The sequence below is a fragment of the Mugil cephalus genome, chromosome 10 (assembly GCF_022458985.1).
Source record: "Mugil cephalus isolate CIBA_MC_2020 chromosome 10, CIBA_Mcephalus_1.1, whole genome shotgun sequence".
NCBI classification, from domain to species: Eukaryota; Metazoa; Chordata; class Actinopteri; order Mugiliformes; family Mugilidae; genus Mugil; species Mugil cephalus.
In genome coordinates, this window is record NC_061779.1 from 14726499 (window position 1) to 14746602 (window position 20104).

Consider the following 20104-nt stretch of genomic DNA (forward strand, 5'->3'; position numbering starts at 1 on the left):
TTTACTCTCAAGTTCTCAAACATTAGAGCAAAATATCATTAAAATCCATATAACATCTCCAGAATGAGTGATTATGGGCTGCATGAACTGAGAAAACCCATCAGTAAAAGCATAATTATTAATTATTAATGTTTCTTCATGTTGAAAAAAAAATGTCTTGATCAGTCAACTAACGGTTCTTAGCAAAGAGAAGTAACAATTTGTCCATAGGAAGTGGTGCGATGTTTTCTTAGACTACTTAAAGTTCTCACGATTCCATTCATGCCTTCTTTGCATACCAGTCATTCACTTGTTTCTTACCAAACCCAGACACGCTGACTTCACATGCACAACGGGTGCTTTCCTCACCCATCCTCTGTCTAATCCCGTGATGCAACAGAAGTGCAGAGAACAAAACGCGATACTATCAGCGCTGCCAAAAAGACTTCTCAGACACTTTTTTAAACCATCTGAGGGCAGCTTGTCAGACTCTCATTCACCTGTAAATGACGCCATTTCATGGCACCACACTAACAAATTACCAGCAATTGGTGGTTTCCTGACCTTTTACGTGCTATTTACAATGTGGACAAACTGCAATCACAACATTTTTTAGGCTAGGAACACACCCACATGAAAACGTCTTCTGAAATCCCGGCGTCACTATGACTTGCTTTGAGGTCCTGAGCTAACCACCATAAGCTGGGAATTTAACGAGCTGGTAAGAGAAGGTTTTTTTTTGATGAACTTTCTTAAGTATGAGGATATACTTCTCCCACTACTCAAAGTTTGATCATTTCAGGTTTAAGGGACTGTTTATAAATAGCATGTAGGGCTGCTTTTATTATTGGCATCTGAAACTTCTAGTTCTGACATGCTTTCCTTTGTGGTGAGAGATGACTAGATGAGTTTCACAAAGCTGTTCCTTGTGTTCATAGGGTCCGGAGGAAAAGAGAAAACATTCCAAATGATGGCAGGTAATGATAACATTTACTCAATCATTTAAAAACAAGTTAACTACACAGCCGGAGTTAGGAGTATTAAATGTTATAATGTCTCATAGATCACGGAGACCCGTGCAGTGGGCAGGAGGTCACATACTGCATGAACGGAGGGACATGCTACAAAATATCTTCCATGGATACGCTCTCCTGTGTGTAAGTTTGATGAAAGAAAATGACATTTAAATTTAAACTGATGGAAGAATGAGTGTTCAGAAAGCTTCACTTAAATAAAGTGATATGGGAATATGGTGAGAAAACTAACTTCTGACGTTACACCGTCTCTGTTTAGGTGCAATGAAAATTACAAAGGCAGCCGATGTGAGCACTTCCAGCTCTTTAGCTATTCCCCAAATGCGGAGGAGGCAGGGTTAATTGCGGCCGTGGTCATCGTCGCCCTCCTCATCACAGTGGCGCTGGGAGTTATCATCTTCTACGTACGCAAGTAAGTGCATTACAAATTTACAATTTACAGTGTCCCACGGAGTCTAAAAATAGCATTGGGACGTCGTGTAACATGTTCTCTAAAGGCTAATAAAGACTACTTGTGTCTGTGCACAGGATGTTGAAAGCAAAGAAACAGAGCCAACAGAACAAACCAGCCGAGTACTGGAGAGTGAAGCCAACGGTGTGATCTTTGCCTCTCGGACGTGCATTCGTTTTCCCTTCCGTGTCGTCAGACGGGACGATGGGATTATTTAAAAAAAAAAAAAAAGTGTCAAGTGTCTTGTTGGCCGTTTTGGATATGACTATGAAAGACCAAGCAGTAGAAGAGAACTGGTGCGTAGAGCTTAAAAGTGATCATCTCACGAGATCTCCGGAATCATCCACGCAGATAGCTAGGGAAAGGTATTCTTCATTAACACACAGGCAGGGTGTGATAAAACGTGAGTGGGAAATGAACCGCATCTTGTGCAGAAGCTTATTTGATTTTATTAAAAAACGCAGCTGTAAGTTCGTTGTTACCGGCATTAAGTCACATTTCAATCTACCATATGTGCTTGGAATGTAATCACAAAGTGGCTTTAACTTTGTAAAAAATATTTATAAAAACATTTTGTGGAACTATATATATATATATATATATAAAAAAAATTGCCATTGTATCAATTAATATTCTATTAATAAATATTTTGTAAAAGTGTGAGTATATATTGTGATTCCATCTGAATGATTTGACCATGTGAAACCTGGTGAAACTGCACGTCCACACTCACACATTTGTTTCACTTTTCTCTGCTAACCTGAACTTTCAGCCTGCTCTTAACCCTAAATCACAAGTGCCCCTCGAAGTTGTCTGGACCGGTCGTGATAAACTGGGCACACGTGCAGCAAATGTATTGAGAGGATGTGTGTGGGACTCTATATAATTAGATCATCCCAAGCCGCTCGTCAGTCCCCTTAAATCTAAAAACGGGGACACAGGAGATCCCACGGGTTTTTTTAATGAGAATGGTGCCATCAAATCTGCTTCAACTCGCTGAGCTGAGGAGAGAATTAAAACTTGTTGGACAGCATTGCCAGAAGTTTGTTACTCTGCCAGTATTGCCTGCAACTTCCTAACAACCAACGGCGGAGGAAGAACATTTGGACTGCTGACAGCTACTCCTTAAAAGTCTCGTCACCATTAATGACTGGTTGCAGACTCAGTCAGGCGTGAACAGTCTGGACTGAATTAAATACTTATACAATACTTATACTTATACTTATATCTCCAATGTCAACTCACCAGTGAGCACAATGAGAAAGAGTCCCTTTACATTCTGGTTCTGGTTATTGAGTGACAGTATTGGGTCAGTGATGCCAAGAGGAAATACTTTGGCAACACAGGCCTCAAAAGAAAAGTAGAAAATATGTAGTTACACCTTGCTGTTTCAAATAGTAATACACTTCAATCCACAAAGTATGAAATGTTTTTAATTCTCTCAAATGCGGCAATCCAAAAAGGAGCTGAGCAGCCGTGTTCACTCTTAAAATAAATGCGCTACCTTCAGTCCAAAGCCAACGATCAATCATTGTTGAATGAAGTGCAGTAAACTGATGCCCCCTAGTGGCAGAGCAGCGTCACTACCTGTTACAATTCAAATTCTTACTTTGCATAAATATATTTGTTAAAAATGTGTGTCAGACGCTTTTTTTTTTTAAAGCAAACGTGGCACAATTAGCGAGGATCACCATGTACGTAAATACCTCTCAGTAAAATGTAAACTTGGACATTTCTGTAAACAACTTACACTCACAAACTCCTGGCTTTGTCAAACTCATGTGCAATTTTCAGCGCTGTGTTGTTGAGTCCCACAGACTGCATGTTAGTAATGATGGTGACAACAACCCCTTGTGGGAGGAGCGAGGTCCTTCCTCGACTCTGGTCTAGTTCCTCACTGGGTAACACGAGGAGGACACTGCTGGCCCCTACAGCGCCACCCGTGTGCGACACGTAGTGCCTGCGCTTCCTGCACTGGCCGTACTTCTGCAGTTTCTCCACTACCAGCCAAGCTTGGGCGTACAGTCCATCCTTATCCCAGCTGGCCTCCGTTTTGTCAACCGGGGCCCACAGTTCTACGGCTGTTTGGGGTTTGAGGAAACCAGGGAGCAAGCCCTCGGCGTCTTTCAGGTGGGCCACCTGGTAGCTGTAGAGCAGGGCGTTACCAAACAGCAGCAGGTCCCCCGCAGTGGAAAGAAAGCCGCCCCCGGCCCACTTGTAAGAGTTGTCGACGTATGGGCAGTTCACAACACGACCTCTCTTGTTGTGATGATAATATCTGTGAAGGAGCATCAGCGCGTGTAATACGAAGTCACAATTGTGTTTCATCAGGTTGAGGATCTTGATCAAAAATTCAAATAACAAACGGATCTCTAAAAACTTTAATGACACTGATACATTTACCATGTGCTCCATTTTGACTTGTTGAAATGATACGGACACAACACTAGTGATTACCTGGCACGGTGGTAAATGATAGGGTCGTTCTCATCAGGCACTGTATTGAGCATCCCCAGCTCACGGAACATCTTCGTCATGACATCCAGGAAGTTCTGGCCGGCGGCACGCTCCACTACAGCACTGAGCAGTGTGAAGGCGTGAGTGGAGTACAGAAAGGTGGTGCCTGCGGGCAGACAAATACACGAGTGACTCATCAAGTCATTAAATGGTGCCACCATCTGAATGACAAGAAAATACAGCGCGAATTTACCGGGTTTAAAAATTAGTGGGTCGTCCTTAAAAAGGTTCAAGGCCTCAACGACGCTCTCAAAGTTCTCCTTCAAGTAGTACTCCTCGTGCTCAAACTCTTTTTTCTTTTTCTTCCCCTCTGCGTCCTTGTCTTTACTGGTCTGATCTGTTGAGGATTTCTCAGTGTTTTCGGATGAGCCCTTTTTATCCTCTTTCTCTTTAGCTGGCGCTCTTAAAAGTCTCTTGGCTTTCTCCTTGTCCTCCCTCACTTTCTTCGCGTCCTTTTCATAATGCCGTATTCCACTGAGGTGAGACAGAATCATCCGAGGGGTTATTGTAACCTGAAAGAATACAGGTTATGCTTGTGAGCAGAAGAGAAGAATGAACAATAACTGCTGAAATGAAAAAAATCTGTTTATCATTTGCTATCATTTAAACAACTTACATTTTGTCCGTCAAATTGTTTCTGGGGAAACTCCGGGACGTATTTCTGCACCGGGACATCGAGGTCTAGTTTCCCCTCCTCGCACAGCCGCGCAGCAGCTGCGGATGTGAGGGGCTTACTGATGCTAGCTATCCGCATCACTGTTTCAGGAGTGCATGGGACACGATTCTCCAAATCGGCAAAACCGACCCCTGAAGTTGCAATATGATTAATATGGATGAATTTATATACAGGAATATACTGAAGATTCAGCGAAGTGAATTAAGAAGAAGAATCTCTTTAAACGCGAATAAAGACATGTTTTGAAGTTACATCTTTGTGCTTCTGTAATAAAGCTTTTTTCACCTGTCTGTTGAAACTCACATCTCTACCAATATATATGAATAAATACGTAATCTAATGTCAACAGATTACCAGTAAAGCTTATTTGTCTCGTTCTACGTTGACACAGAGACAACATAACATCTCTTCTGTTCTATGTAGTGATGAATGGATACAGACACCAACATTGGATTTTGGTGCTTACCTTTACGTGCTCTGAATCGACTGTACACAGATGTACACTTTAATGAAACATTAGACGTTCGTTTGCTGCGCAGGACGGAGGTAGGTAGGTGCAGGTTAACTCGCCATTTGCAAAAATCTTTTAGTAGAGAGACGTGTTGCAGATGCGGAGGCAGCCTGACATGAAATAAGTGCTCGGCTGAAACATTACGCTTTAGTCTGGAAGACACTCAACCAGTTCAACCAGCTCATGAAATAAAATACTTGTTCTTGCCCTTGCAAACTTAATTCATGCTACTAGCACTGAGAAAGAACCTCAGTGTGTGCATGTGTGAGTGTATTAGTGTGTGTTTGCATAGAGAGAGAGATAAAACTTTGCAACGATAGCCACTGTAAAAGTTTTTAATATGTAACTTATACAAATTCACTTTACTATATTCAGTAAGTGACATCCATTCATTCTTTTTCAGACTTGTTACACTAGTTGCCAGCTTAAATATTATTTTTCACAACACAAACACTGCTTTAAAGTTAGGATGTTGATGCAACTGATAACATCTTAAGTGAAAAAAAAAATATATGTATATATCAAAGTCAGTGTTGGAACTAGTAATCAAATCAAATGTAATGAATTGTTGTAGCAAAAGGTGGTACCTGTGCATCCCTAGCCCCATTGCTGAGCCACTGTTTACCAGAAATATTACTACTACTGTATTATACTGTTTAATGTTTTTTAAACTTTTTAATGCATTAGTCAACCTCACCAACACTGGAAAGCATGAAGTATCAACAAGTATCTCTTCTAATGTTGGTCATATGTTGCCAGGAAGTGGTTTAACACTGAGAGGATGAGTTTAGTTGCTAAAACGACACCGCTGCCACAACTTTTTACTAGCTTCACAACTTTGATGACCAACCTTCACACCAGACATGAGCCCCATCCACAGAGACGCCCACAACCAGCCCAGGAGCCCCGACTTCATCCTGACAACACACGGACACACAGAGTTCATACAAGTGGTTTTGGGAGTTTGACTGGAGATGGTGGCTGGTCGATAAACTTTACTAGCATCAGTTCACAGGCCTACCTCTGTGCCTACCTTTATCCGCTCCACAAGGTCTCTGCTAACTTTTATGGCTTCTCCGTATCGATCCCCCTTTCTATCTTTATCGTCACAGGAGCTGTTAGCAGAATCTAGGCTGTATTTCAGTCCGACAGATATTGCAATCCCGACACCAACACCGCATATCCAAATCGTGGACTTTGACCGGTATTTACTGAAAGCTGGACCCCCGACATATCGCCGTTGTTCCTGGTTAAAAACACTACGCTGTCGCGGTGTAGTAAATTGAGATTTGCGGGCTGTTGACCGGCCACATTTGGTACATAAACGATTTGGCGAAAATAACCGTAGCATTGTCAGAAAGTGTCTTCTGCTTGTTGGCGACAAAAGACGCCGATAAAACTGTCGCTGCTGCTGTAAACAACAACCCCCGCCACTTCCTGTATGAGCGATCGAACAAGACCCAACTAATCGAATCCCGAGAGCATCGAGCGACCGACAGTTCAGTGCCCAGAGACCTTTGTGCTGGACTCAATTACAGCTCAATTACAAAATAAATGTATAAAACTGCATCCTTTAACAGTGGCCCACCGCCAGACAGCTGGAATGCTGGATAACAACGGACCAGGCCTGGTTGATATTACCTTGATGCAGAAAATTTAAAATTAAATTCAACAACTTTGCAATTCATTAGCTTCCATGCGACCCCAGGGAAGTTGTCCACTTCCACCCAGTTGGCATTTGAGGCTTGATTTTTATGTTTGGCCATTTTAAGCGCACTGAACGCTACTTCTAAAGTTTTATTGTTTGATATGTAGTGTCTGTAACATAGTGAAGGGATTCATTTTTACAAGCACATAAAAACACCCACACAGTTCACCTACTACTTCTTACGATGTCACCCAAGTGCATAAGCACAGGCTTTAATTAGACCCAACTTTAAGTTGATGACAGCTCTCTCTCACAAATACACATAAGGACACACACACACACACCCACACTTATGCCCTCACTGGTGCGACAAAGGACTTTCAGAGGTCATGGCAACTATTCAGCTGTTACGAGCACATGGAGAACATTCTTTGGTCAAATTCCACACCTACACAAACTATGCAATAAAATCCCACGTGCATAGTTATGGATAGTAGTGTGTAGTTTTATGAGGGCAACTCAGATTATATATACAGTTGTGTTTTTCCCAACTGGAAGAAGTCCAATTCAGAGTAGAGAATGGTCCTTTAACTCTTTTCTTTTCCTCTATGTAGCACAAAGAGTTTTTATACCTTTAAGTCATGTTGATGATGAAAAAAAAAAAAAAAAAAAAAAAAGAGCTAAATAAGCACCACAAACAAAATTAGAAAACTTTCAAAATGTGCTTTTATTTATATTCATAATTCGTACATTTCAAATAATGACAAACCCTTGAAACATCTACATTAAAACAATGCTAAAACAATGCACAACCTGATGACTGAGATACGACTATAAAGACAAGATGAACAAATTCTGAACCGAGGTTTTGACGAAAATTACGACAGAACATACTGTAATGTGTTAGCATCTTCTGTCCCTGCTTAACAATACAGTAGCACCAGTATACATACGAAGAGGCACGGCTAATGTATACTTACACTTGTGGTGTTTTATTTATTTATTTTTTTAAGTTTGTAATATGCATAATGTTGAGGTCGTACTGAGTGCAAAATTTCTCCACTTTGTCCTTTGGTATGTGCATAATCAGGTGGAATGGCGCGTACCAGATCAGCTTTAATGCAGATGTAGAGAGCAATATTTGTAACCAATGGCACACATCAATTCACCAGATGACTTGTCCGAAACAAGAAGAAAAAAAAAAATCTAACTCAAGGATTGCAAAAGGCAGACATTAAAACTGGTTTTGCGAAAACAATGGTGTTTCTCAGTTTGGGCTTCATCAAAGGGAACGGTTAATTTATTTCCCCTTAGCTTTGCTCCTTGGTCGAGTTCCGCTGAAGGCAGGACGGTGCAATAAGAGTAGCATCTGGCAGTTTGTTCTCCACCATTGGCAAGGTACGAGAAGAGGGGGTTTATGGGAAGCAAGGTGCAAGTACAAAAAGCCAAAACCACAGTGTGTGTTGGGGTCAGACCGTGCTTTCACATATTATTCAGTTCGATTAGAGTCTGGTCCAGCATCTGGTGCATATCGAGGTTCTCTTCTTTAGCGTGCGACAGTTTCTCTGTTAGAACATCAAATAAAGAAGTTTTAGTCACACACAAGCAAGCATAAGTGAGTCAGTGGTTAACTTATATTAATAATCAAGCTGTCCACAACATCATTCAGGTCAGTCATTAAATTTGAGTGCTTTTTAACCAAATCTACACGGCACTGACAGAAAACATTAGAAACACACTCAACGAACAAGCTCGTATTATGATGTGCAGGCAACCATGCACAGTTCATTGATACATCAACACAATCTACAGAAAAATGATTACTGCATAATGTTTTAAAGGATATATTTAAACAAAATCCCTGATGTTCATTGTTTCAGATGCACTTTCACCAACAGGAACACAACTTTATAGCGAGGCAGGCATCGTACATGGACAATGCAAACAGAAAAGCTCTGGATGTTATATCAAATCGTCATACACATGTTTAAAACAAACTGCGACAAACACGTAACACAGGCTAACCCTCATTCAACCACACACAGTTCATCGGTAAGAAGGCGTTTTTTCTGAAGTTAATGGTAGAGACGGTGCAGTGAGAAAGTAAGTTAAAAAACAGAGAGCGAGGATGGGAAATCAGAGGAAAACAGGAAAAGAGGAAGTGCCATGCCTTTGGAAACCTACCTTTTTTTTTTTTAAATAAATCACAAAAGACTTTAAAACCTTTGTGAAAGGTGAATAGTCAGCTAATAATGTGATTAAAAACGACTGGCACTTGCAAAAGAATATTTTTCTGCAGTAGGACAGTAAGAGTAAGAACAGAGGACAGAGGACAAGCTGATTCACCCAGAATGAATTACACAGAAATCTTAGAATTAATTATTTTAAATTGAATAATATGGAAAAATAATACACTCTACAGTTTAAGCATATGGTCACATGTAGCCAATGATCTCCATTCTGTAGTTTGATTTAAAGCGTTCAGCCCCCTTTTACTTATGAAGTGTCAAAAAATGTTCATCTTTCTGTGTCTGAATATACGGCAAGTGTTTTAATAAAAAAGACTCGGAATGTGTTATTCTGTATTTATTTAAATATATGACAGGATACTGTGTATCATACAAAGCCCATTTGTCATAACCACGGATATCAGTTTCATCACTGGATGAGGCTCCACACCTCTTACATACTGTTCTGCATTCCACCCATCACTCTACTTTACCACAACCTTCCTGATAACAATCCAGCACTAACTCCCACCAGTCCTTACAACCTTCCTGTCAGTTACTCCTGCCACAGTACTAAAATTTTGAAAAGTGCTCGCATGCATCGGTTTCAAATGCTAGGAGAGAAGACAACTTGGCTCAGCTTTCAGTCAGGCACCTGAAGTTACTCTAGGTTGTTGTGCTTGTGGCGCTACTGTGATATTTCTAGTATCTCAGCTTAGCGTAACAATATCTGAATAAAATAAAAAGAACAATCCGTGTAATCCATAAAACTACACTTAGGATAAAAGGAAATAAAAGACGCTAATGGTTTTTTGAAATGCAGAAGCAAAAATCAATAAGATAAAGGCCTCCTGGTTTCACTATAGCCACTTGAAAAATAAATAGAAATGAAAAAAAGGGACAGAGTAAAGAGATACAGCTTACATAGAAGGAAGGACGTTTATTTTTTATACAACGCAGAAAGATTCTAAGATTCTGTACAAGTGATGGGATGCAATTCACGTTGACATGAGAACATGAGGAGGGAAGGAAAGCAAAGACAGAGGGGGAAGGGAAAATGGAGGGAAGGCTGGAGAGAGCAGAAAGATGCTGCTCAGCCGGCGGGAGGCGTCTTTGATGAGGTGTAAACAATTTATCTGTGTGGAAGAGAAGAGTCAAAGTGAACGAGGGGGGTCAGCGCGCGGGGCCGACGGAGACCGGAAATGCGACAGGAGCCACGGCACCGCACCACAAAAACCACAGCGCCACAATGGAAACGCATTGTGTGCATTGAAGACAAACGAACACTGTAGGTCACGCCGAAGCGCACTGTAGGTGCAGCGCTCCTGTTTAATCCCCCAAAGTTGAGGGACATCGCTTATTTTAGCGAAAAAAACGGGGGCTCAACCACAGCAGCTAAACTACGACCGACACATAAGGGCCTTTCTTCTGGACAGAAGCAGACCGTATTAGTAGAAGAGAGCGGCGGGAAACAATGCAAACAACAATGAGTTGTTACAGTAAGTGGATCAAATTGAAATACTTCCTTAAAGCAGTCTTCCACGTATCAATAGGTGACTTGCATGCATTAGCTACGATGTCAAAATACCACGTGGATTTACAACGGATATTTTGAGAATTAGGGGACAAAGAAAATGCATGAACTCACAACATGAAATTACTTTTCATCTAAAAAGTAATTAAACAGAAACCCATGCTGTGTACTTTTCATGCTTAACTTTACTCCAATCCTGTTTAACAGTATTCTGAAACATCCATTATATGGATTTAGACACATCGGCACACAGAACCACTAAAGCCACACTAATGAAGACTTGTGAGAGGAGACCACTTAGAGTGGGGAGCAATTATTACAAGTGGGCTTCAGTTATACAGACGCGGAATCCCACAATGTCTGCTCTAGGATACTTTAAGACTATAAGAGAAAGATAGCTGCATAAGGAAGTGAGACGGATGGATGTAGTTGTTCTGTGAAGGAGGTGAGGCGCCGGGTGCACAGGGACTATAGATGCAGGGGAGAGGAGGGTGGTGACGGAGCAAGCAGGCACAGTGAGTTGAAAATTACATGGAAGTCATGTCGTTGAGGGCGTGGTCCAGCTCCTCGCTGATGGCCTTGTACTTCAGTTTCTGGGCATACAACTCATCTATTGGCGGGCCAGGGGCACACGGAGGAGGGAGGGGGGAGGGGGCGGAGTGGAAAAGAGCAAAGGTGGTGGAGCACATGACAAGGGAGTGAAAGGTGACGCGTCCAAACCATTGAAAGGACAGAGAAGAAGACAGGAGGAGATGATAGAAAGGTTGAAAACAAGGGAAAAAGAGGAAAACAGCGTTACACCAGAAAATGGGAGAATGGAAATGCAAACAAATGTAAGGGTAAATTCCTCAGCACCACTGAGAGATGGAGTGTTTTTGGCCCTTATGTCTCCACTAGGACTCCCTGAACACTAGGTCAGCACCTATTTTCTTTACTCCACATCAAATGCCCTTTTTCTTACTCTCTTAAATTCAAACACTAAATCTAAAAAGAGAAATGATAAGTCATGGTAACAGAAGTATGACACTGCACTGTGTGAAAGATGACAAAAGCAGAAGAGAGTTTATGTGAAATGCAAAGACACTGAGCACTTACCCGAATGCCATCACTGACACAGAATAAATAAATAAGAAAGGAGCCTTTTGAGATGAGGAGAAAACAAAAAAAAACAAAAAACAAAAAAAACATACCTTCCAAGTCATCAATGGTCTTCTCAAGCTTGGCTACTGATCTCTCAGCGAACTCAGCACGAGTCTCAGCCTGCATCACAGAGACAGATTTATGAGTCAGTCCAACATTCAAACTGCGACCCAGCGCCGGGGGACTTCAATAAATTTTCCTGGACTCTCGTGAAACCGTACCTCCTTCAGCTTGTCGGTGAGGACCTTGATCTCCTCCTCGTACTTGTCCTCCTTCTGTGAGTACTGTGGGACAAAAACAACGACGAGGAGTCAGTGACACGGGCGAGGTGGCAAAGTCACACCGTATTCAAACTGATGCCAAACGCGTTTTACTACACTTAAAGAGAGGAGTGTGAAATAAAACTGAAGTGAAGAGATTCGACTCCCCGGGCTCCTCCTCATCCTCCGAGTCTAGCAGGGGGTTTGACAGCATGCAGTCACCCAGACGGTCGCGCTTACCTTCTCAGCCTGGGCCTCCAGTGACTTCAGGTTGTTGGTCACAGTTTTCAACTCTTCCTCAAGCTCAGAGCATTTGCTGGTGTTTTAAACGAGGAGGGGGGGGGGGATAAAGTCGCCAGGGACGAGAAGAGGGAGGAGGAGGAGGGAAACGAAGGGCGGGCGGAACCAGAGGTGGACACACAAGAGGACGAGGGACAGTAAGAAAGAGGGGGAGAGGAAACAAAATGAATAAGATCTATAGGGATTAAACAAAGAGGGAACCCCAAGTGCATTAAAGGTGCCTTAACAGAGCAGGTGTGTGAGAACAGCAACGGAGTGCGTTACAATAAAATCAATAATTTGGATGATGGTATTCCAGCATTTAAATACCATGCTTCTGTCAAGTGTTAATGCTTTCGCAGCCCCTGCCATGTCAGGCATGAAACATACCCAGAGTGAAAGAGCCCAGTGTGAGAAGAGAAATCGAGCACAGCAGGCAAAGCAGAGAGAGCGTGAATGGCAGCGAGAGGAGGCGCTCAGAGATAAGAGTGTGTGTTAGTTGTTGGTCTGCAGTACCTGTGTGACTGAGGAGTCTAGGGATTTCATGCTTTGCTCCAAAACCCTTAGCTCATCCTCCATTCTTCTAGCCCGTCTGTTAGAGGAGGGTGTGGCATGCCAAAACCATTCAAACCACGACGAGCATGCAAATGATCAGCACATACAGTAAGAACACAGGGCGCACACTGTTCAGAGACAAACAAGTCCTGCACTTTGTGTGTTAGCGCTCAAAGCTTTCGTAACGGTTCAGTTCCAGCGCGGGTGCGTAGTGAAGTGCAGCTCTGGACTGTGTTAAGTTGGAAGGCCTTACCTTTCTGACAGCTCAGCGCGCTCCTCTGTACGCTCCAGGTCACCCTCAATGATGACCAGTTTACGGGCAACCTTTAGGTGCAGCACAACAAAGTGTTACAATACGAAAAGGCACTCGATGACTAGGGTTGAGTGTGCGCAGATTGGGACATTTCTCAAGATATAATTACAGGTTAGAAGTATATGAATGTAACAGTGTCTGCAGCAGTAGCACTGATTGATTTAAATAAGGCTGCACGTAGGGCTAAAAATAACTCGCCTCCTCGTATTTGCGGTCAGCCTCCTCAGCGATGTGTTTGGCCTCTTTGAGCTGGATCTCCTGCAGCTCCATCTTCTCCTCGTCCTTCATGGCCCTGTTCTCAATAACCTTCATGCCTCTGTGTGGGGGAACAAACAGAATCAGGAGCCGAGATATGCACTCGCTACAGTCTCCCCGAGGACACATGTCAGTTGCCCGGTAAATTTTTAATACACTTCAAATGGCTAATGCATGACTGTTTACGGATATAAAAGAGGCAGAGGCCCCGCTTGTGCCCTTTATAAATGGATGGAAGCGCAACATATTTATCCCTGCTACCTGGTGCCTAAAGTGATAGAACGAAACGCAAAACGGCACCGGCCAGAGGTCTGAGTCCGCGCGGCTCGATGGAAACCCACCTCTCGCTCTCATCAGCAGCCTTCTCAGCCTCCTCCAGCTTGGTCAGAGCAGTGGCCAGACGCTCCTGAGCACGATCCAACTCCTCCTCAACCAGCTGGATACGTCTGTTAAGGGAAGCGACATCTCCCTCAGCCTAAGGGAAGAAGGACAGCGGGTGAAGAGAAGCGACCACGTTTAACGCGTTCGAAACGACCGAACGCACAAGTCAGCCCAGAAAAAATGCACGTCGTGCCTTTAATTAACGTGAATTGTTTTACGCTCAGCAGGAGAGTGCAATCATGGTTGTTTGGGAGCGCTTCTGAGAGCCACCTGTTGGGAAAAGCCCTCCCAGCAGGCTTGTCTGTGCTCCTAATGGTCTGTGTGTAATGCTAATGATAATATCCCAGAGTGACAGAAGGCTGAATGCTCTGCTTCATTACTAGGCCCTGGAGAGAGCATTAACAAGGCTCAAGTCTAAGGGCCTGACACAATTACTACTCAAAACTGACTACTCACATGCTACACGTACAACCTCGGAGAAGACTCCCAATTACGTTTACAGCGCTCCGAGTCATTCAACTGGTCACATTTACACCATCCATGTGAAATGAGTCTGTATCTTTGGAGAAGAAAATTACGTGGGTTGAAGCCAACTGAGGGGGAGAAAAAAAAAAAAGGAGGGGTTGTGTACGAATATTCAAAGTCACTTCTGCTTTCTGACGCTCGCTCAGCAGGTGGAAGACCTGCACAGTCCTATAAACGAGCGGTGAAAAGAGGATACATCCACCAGGCCTTTGCATAAGGCAAAGGTCCCGCCATGCTCTTTCCTCTGCAGCTGAAGTGTGCAGTCCTTGACCAAAGTTCAGCTCAAGGTGTGAAGAGCAACAAGGAAGTTTCTATTAATCTATAAACTGCAGCCGCTCCGGTTAATGCAACTCCTCCGGGGCGGAAAAGGCAGAACAGACCGCCACACTGAGCCCCAAGACGAGATGATGAGCTCTGGCTGCTGTGAGCAGGTGCACAAAGATTTATTTCCCGTCTGCACAACTGCCGCTATGTTCACTCTTAGTTGCTTGTGAAGCCCTGTTGCCCTTATATGGACAAGTCAAAGAGCACAAACCTGACAGAGCTGAGTGGCACCTTAAATGTTACCACAGTTAAGTTGTGACTTCCTGGTTGCTGAAAAAAGAATTTATTCAAATGTTTGGCCTTGGCCTGGATTGTGTGAAAGGCAGCATTAATAGAACTGTAACTGGGAAAAACAGAAAAGAGAAAAAAAAAAGTAGCTTGACTTGGACCGTTACTGCAAAGTGCATCAAAATGTGATGCAATTGGAAACACTGGGGCAACACAGTGCTACAATGCACCACAGTTACGCAGCTGCTAGGGCATCAGAGGCCTAACGCTACCAATTATAAGAGCTTAGCCAGGAGCAGCGAACTATCAAACCCTCATCTGAGACTTGTGGTGGCACTGAAAGGAGCCAAGTAAAAAGCTCAGCATCAAGCGCTGCGGCGCACCAGGACAAATCCCGCTATTCCACTGCGTATTAATTTAAACTGCCGCCCCACATTAACCGAGCGAACAGAACAGGCTAGAAGAGTTCATATTTTAGCGCTCGATGCGCAGGTACCGTCTGCCTGTGAGCGCGGTTGACATGCTTACTTGTTCCCTTGCTTTCCTCTGCGCAAGCAACTCGCTCTGTAGTCTCTCGGCTCGGTCCTCAGCGCTGTCTGCCTGGTCTTGCAAGGATTTGATCTTTCGTTTGACTGCATCCAGCGATGTAACTCCGGCCATTGTTTACAGCGCTCAAAAATAAAGAGAGACTTGCACCACTACCAGCAATAACAGTTTCCGCGAAATTGACAAGGGACGAGATGACGTCCTTGATTGCGCCGAAAGCTGCGTGAAGAGAGAAACAGGACAGTGGAGTGCGCGAGCTTTCAGGAGACGCACTCTGCGATGCCTGCAATTTATCCAGGAAGTGCTGCCCCTGATTTCAAAACGGGCCCGAAATGATTTTTTTTCGCGGTGCTTCTGCAAAGTTTTACAACGGAGACGACTTGCCGCACCAGCTTACAAAATAATACAACGTAAAATTCTACGGTTCCTAAGAAACAAAGGCCTTTTAATGACAAGAGCACGCTCAGTCTGTCAATCATTATAGTGGCCGTGCATGATGGTGAACTGAGGAGCGGCAGCGCCCTCTGCTGGCCAACTCTTAGAAGCGCATACGTGGCAGAAAAAGTTTTGAGCCATACGGGTCATTGAATACGTCTGCAAATTAATGCACTAATTACAGGGCGACTTTGAAACTATTCAGCTATCACAAAACGACCGTCAAAATATATGAAATAGAGGGGAAAAAATAGTCATAAACAAAGCCATAAGACTGTAAGTAGAGGTTATAGTGACGGATAACAAAGACGTTTCCATAGTTAACAAATGCACCATCAAGTGGGTAAAACTCACTAGCCTCAGACACGCTCTGGTCTGACTCCTCCTGAATCCGATTGAATCCGATTAAAGGATTATCACAACGAGTTTTTGCTCAGAGCCTGTTTCTAAGCCACCCCTGATTGACTTTTAGCACACGTCTCTGTCCCGTCAATTGAACTTGACCGTCATCTGTCATTAAGTCGTATAAACATGTTTACACAAACTGTGAATGAAAATATATTTATATATATATAAATTGGATTTCTTATGTATCATGTATTTATCCAAAAAGGAAAATGGGACAGGAAATTTAATTAAAATATATATATTTAAAAAGTCTTATTTAAATTGGTGTGCTGTCTGGGACATTTTCGATGGGAAACTGTTTTTCCTCGTGGTAAGCAAAGAGCGCAGCCTGCAGATGTGAGCTCTATCTTGACCATATAAAGCAGTGGGCTATATTTATCCAGGCGCTTGCTCTCTGAGCTGGGAAGACTGCTCCCTACTTTGCACTCTGAAAAAGACAAATAAGACTGCACTCTGTGTCTAGAGCGCAGTGAATTCAGTCAGATATACTGAACAAGATTAAGTGAACGTTTAACGGCAATTTCTCCGGGCTGACTTGTAAGTGAATGTGCTTGTGATCTTGTGACAACACACGAAGCGACAGCTCAACAATGGGTGGTCAAATATTAACAAATATAAACAAATATTTTTTTCCCCAGCAAAAATCTACCAATCCACAAAGTTAACGAGAAAATTAATTTTGTTTTACTACTACAAATAGGAAGGATTATTCCCCTGTGGCGTTGAGCTGTCGCTTCTCTCACACATGGGAGAATGAAGATGTGAGGAAGCGTGGTGCAGGAAGGGTGCCGTTTGTGAATCCCTTCCCTACTTACATCGGTGGCTTTCTTCTCAGCCAGCTCAAGTTTCTCCTGGGCATCTTTAAGAGCCTCGGAGTACTTGTCCAACTCATCCTCAGTTCCCTTCAGCTTCTTCTGCAGAGCTACCAAATCATCCTCAAGCTGAGTTTCAGTGCAGGACAGTTTCAGTGGTGATCAGCGGAGAGACGGAGGTGCGTGAGCGCGCATAGGCGCAAGAGCGCGTACAGAGAGAGAGAGAGACGGAGACAGAGAGAGAGACAGAGACACGGGACAGGACAGGACAGGACAGGACAAGGGAAAGAGAGACAGGAGAAAAGTTAGGGAAGCTCATGCACTTCAGGTTCTGATACCTTGGTGGCGACCTCCTCGGCAGTCAGTAGCTTTTCCTCAGCAGTTTGGAACTCCTCAAACACTTTATCTCTCGCGTCTTCAGTAATACGCAATTTCTTTTCCAACTCTCTCATATCGTCCTCTAACTATACATGCATGTAAAGAAATTGTACAGTTAAACAGAATATACAATAACCATGTGGTTTTAAAGCATACCAGTAAACAATATCTCTCTTTTATTAACATTTTTAAAGTTACAAACATATTTTACTATGTATACTTATACATTACCGGTTGATGTAAACAGTTTAGAGGGCGATTTATATCGGCCCCTCAAAACGAATGGTTTCTAAATTAAACAAAACAATTAAAACGCTTGTGCCCTTTCTTAATTTAATCCTTAATTGGGATTATCCGTGGAAATAATTAATCCGTATTTCGGAGGCGATCCATTTTAATTGCAGCAGCTTTATACTGCTGCTGCTGGTTTTCCTGCTTTTTTCTAAGGATCTTTGGGTTTTTCCACATAGGAGGGGGGAGAAAAAAAAACAGCCGACCTGTTTGCTTCTGTCCTCTGCTGCTTTCTTGTCTGACTCAGCCTGCTCAGCTCTGTCCAAGGCATTCTCCTTGTCGAGCTTGAGCATCTGCATCTTCTTCTTGATGGCATCCATGGCTGGTTATTGCTGTCCGGCTGCACCAACAAAACGTCCAAATGAAAACCGAGGAGAGAGTGGAAGAGGGGCTGAGGGACGTCTGTGCCTAACTGAATGCTAAGCTGGAGTGCAGGCTCTGCCTGACTCTACCCTGTCAAATATGTACTTTCAAGGGGGGGCGACTGGATTCCTTTGGACATCCAATACTTTTTTGGAGGAGGCGTGTGTGGCTGCTCAGACGTTTTTTTAAAGAACTGCTTGGCGATTCGTTCCTCCCAGACGTTTGACGTTTGATACTCCTTTATATGGGGTGTGACAAGTAGGCATGCACCCACGGAGAAGCTTCCTAATGGTAGTGTAACAGAAGCCATTTAATGTAGATAGACCATTCCTACCCCTCAGTCTCTGCTTCAGTTGGATCAAAACCTTGATATTTAAAAGTTTCATGTAGCACTAATATCTTGATTATCTTAATCTTGATTAATATTTTTTTCATTCTTTCTTTCCTCTCTTCTTTTTTTTACTGACACCAGGCATACGTTTGCTTTTCACGTGTTTCTTGATGATTTTACAGTGACAGTATTTCCCTGTTGACCAGTGTCTCTCTTTCCCTCCCGGCCAGGCCAAGGGGACCACAGCCAGTTTCATTAACAGTTAGACTACGATGCAGCCCCGCCGGTGTCTTTATCTCAGTCTGAGTGTGTTTGGGTGGGTGGGGATAGGTTGTAGTGGCTCAAACCAAGTATGTGCTATGAGAAGAGATGTTTTCAGTAAGCCCAGCAAGCCCTAGAGGCATTGTTCAGAGGCTGGGGGGCTCAACACAGGGAAGTGTTTACCTGATAATATATTAGATATCCCCCTCCCTGTAAACTGTTGATGTGTCATTTGACTGCAGCAGCACAACGTCCTGGCAGGATATGGTTTATACCTCAAATACAACAGCTGAGTGGCTGAGAGGCTTGTCATTTCAGAAATGCAAACTGCTTTGTTAACTACTGAAGACAAATATTTCTGTTTAAGCTGCAAAATTATTTGTATTGTTTGAATACTTTTGAAAAAATATCTTAAAATCTATGCGATTCTACTATATTGCATTTGTAAAATACATTAATTTATGTTAATTATTTTTAATCCCATAATCCCTCTTCACTATTCAAGTGAGAAGTTAAAACACACAAACTGCAGTGGCAAGGACACCCCGAGTGTCTCCAAGCCCCCACAGAGATTCTCAAGGATATTTTTAGGATCGCCTTCTCTTTCGCACACCTGCCTTGGTCTGTAATATGGATCTGGGACACAGTGCCAAGAGGTCTGAAGCCATTAGATACATCTCTTAAAATAATCCTCGCTCAGGCTTTGGTCTGTTTTATAGATTATTGTCGCGGCTCAATTTCAATCCAGTTCAGTTCAATTCAATTGTATTTATATATATATATAGGGTCAATAACAGAACAAGTTGTCTCAATATGCTTTATGTAAACTGGCCTGAAACCTCCAGAGAAAGCCTGAAGGTGGCAATGGGAAAAAATCTTGATCTTTATTCGATTAAAATTAAAACATGACAAAACCAAAGAGGGGTGAGATTCATTTGGGCATCAGTTTTATTTTGGGACGTGACTGACGAGCACAATAATAGAAACAAACATTTAGATAATCTAGCACAAGCTTATATTTTAATGGACCGCTTTTTGTGTAATTGTGATTGACACGGACTCTACGCCTGCCCCCCTCCCCCCAAGCCCCACCCCCCACCCCAAAAGGCTACTGTACATGTGGTTTTAGAATATAACATCTGGGAAAATTAGCATGAGGCCTCAGAGTACACATTAAGATATGCTACATTTCACATGTATAGTTGTGAATGTTTCTTTATTTGATGCTATTCTGAGAGCATTTTACAGTCTCTATATGTTTTGAATCAGGATTAACATTTTCTGAATTACTTGTCTCACTAGTGAAGGCGAAGTCATTCTTCTTCCTGATTCGTAATTTGATCTTTACTATCTTGAACACCATGTGCATTTGAAAGGCACGCTAGATTTCCTGTGGCATTCTGGGAATGAAAATAAGCTCCATTATGATGCTTTCCTTTAA

General features: G+C 42.9%; 3 protein-coding genes across 9 annotated transcripts; 1 reads left to right on the forward strand and 2 right to left on the reverse strand.

Moving 5' to 3' along the window:
- Positions 1-432: 432 nt before the first annotated feature.
- On the forward strand, positions 433-2132 carry LOC125014512 (pro-neuregulin-4, membrane-bound isoform-like). Its single transcript, XM_047595630.1, has 5 exons — positions 433-700; positions 918-956; positions 1043-1136; positions 1273-1425; positions 1542-2132. The coding sequence occupies exons 2-5, from the start codon at positions 947-949 to the stop codon at positions 1612-1614; spliced, it is 330 nt and encodes a 109-aa protein (XP_047451586.1). The 5' UTR covers positions 433-700; positions 918-946; the 3' UTR covers positions 1615-2132.
- Positions 2133-2875: 743 nt separating this feature from the next.
- On the reverse strand, positions 2876-6624 carry lactb (lactamase, beta). 2 transcript variants are annotated; one of them, XM_047595626.1, is made up of 6 exons: positions 6190-6624; positions 6019-6085; positions 4598-4788; positions 4175-4493; positions 3922-4087; positions 2876-3742 (listed from the first exon to the last, which is right to left on the reverse strand). In XM_047595626.1, exons 1-6 carry the CDS (start codon positions 6517-6519, stop codon positions 3217-3219), a joined length of 1599 nt encoding a protein of 532 aa, XP_047451582.1. In that variant the 5' UTR covers positions 6520-6624; the 3' UTR covers positions 2876-3216. The 2 variants fall into 2 exon arrangements, with proteins under 2 accessions (XP_047451582.1, XP_047451583.1); XM_047595627.1 differs by having other exon boundaries at positions 6202-6623.
- Positions 6625-7524: 900 nt separating this feature from the next.
- tpm1 (tropomyosin 1 (alpha)) lies at positions 7525-18163 on the reverse strand. Of its 6 annotated transcripts, XM_047597289.1 has the most exons (10): positions 17915-18154; positions 17043-17168; positions 13722-13855; positions 13324-13441; positions 13066-13136; positions 12219-12294; positions 11940-12002; positions 11769-11838; positions 11110-11188; positions 9965-10180 (listed from the first exon to the last, which is right to left on the reverse strand). In XM_047597289.1, exons 1-10 carry the CDS (start codon positions 18026-18028, stop codon positions 10177-10179), a joined length of 855 nt encoding a protein of 284 aa, XP_047453245.1. In that variant the 5' UTR covers positions 18029-18154; the 3' UTR covers positions 9965-10176. The 6 variants fall into 6 exon arrangements, with proteins under 6 accessions (XP_047453247.1, XP_047453246.1, XP_047453250.1 ...); XM_047597291.1 differs by lacking the exons at positions 9965-10180; positions 11110-11188; positions 17043-17168 and adding exons at positions 7525-8381; positions 17378-17503 and having other exon boundaries at positions 17915-18163; XM_047597290.1 differs by lacking the exons at positions 9965-10180; positions 11110-11188 and adding an exon at positions 7525-8381 and having other exon boundaries at positions 17915-18158.
- Between the last annotated feature and the right edge of the window lie 1941 nt (positions 18164-20104).

Bases quoted from the DNA above. Each gene is read 5' to 3' on its own strand.
- LOC125014512 (XM_047595630.1), top strand. The intron at 1,137-1,272 runs GTAAGTTTGATG...GTCTCTGTTTAG, and splicing joins ATGGATACGCTCTCCTGTGT to GTGCAATGAAAATTACAAAG. The intron at 1,426-1,541 runs GTAAGTGCATTA...GTCTGTGCACAG, and splicing joins ATCATCTTCTACGTACGCAA to GATGTTGAAAGCAAAGAAAC.
- lactb (XM_047595626.1), bottom strand. From the start codon at position 6,519: ATGCTACGGTTATTTTCGCCAAATCGTTTATGTACCAAATGTGGCCGG. The intron at 6,086-6,189 runs GTAGGCCTGTGA...GTGTGTTGTCAG, and splicing joins GGATAAAGGTAGGCACAGAG to GATGAAGTCGGGGCTCCTGG. The intron at 4,494-4,597 runs GTAAGTTGTTTA...GTATTCTTTCAG, and splicing joins AACAATTTGACGGACAAAAT to GTTACAATAACCCCTCGGAT.
- tpm1 (XM_047597291.1), bottom strand. From the start codon at position 18,028: ATGGATGCCATCAAGAAGAAGATGCAGATGCTCAAGCTCGACAAGGAG. The intron at 13,442-13,721 runs GTGGGTTTCCAT...TCCCCCACACAG, and splicing joins GCTGCTGATGAGAGCGAGAG to AGGCATGAAGGTTATTGAGA. The intron at 11,839-11,939 runs GTACGGTTTCAC...TCTGTGATGCAG, and splicing joins TCACCGACAAGCTGAAGGAG to GCTGAGACTCGTGCTGAGTT.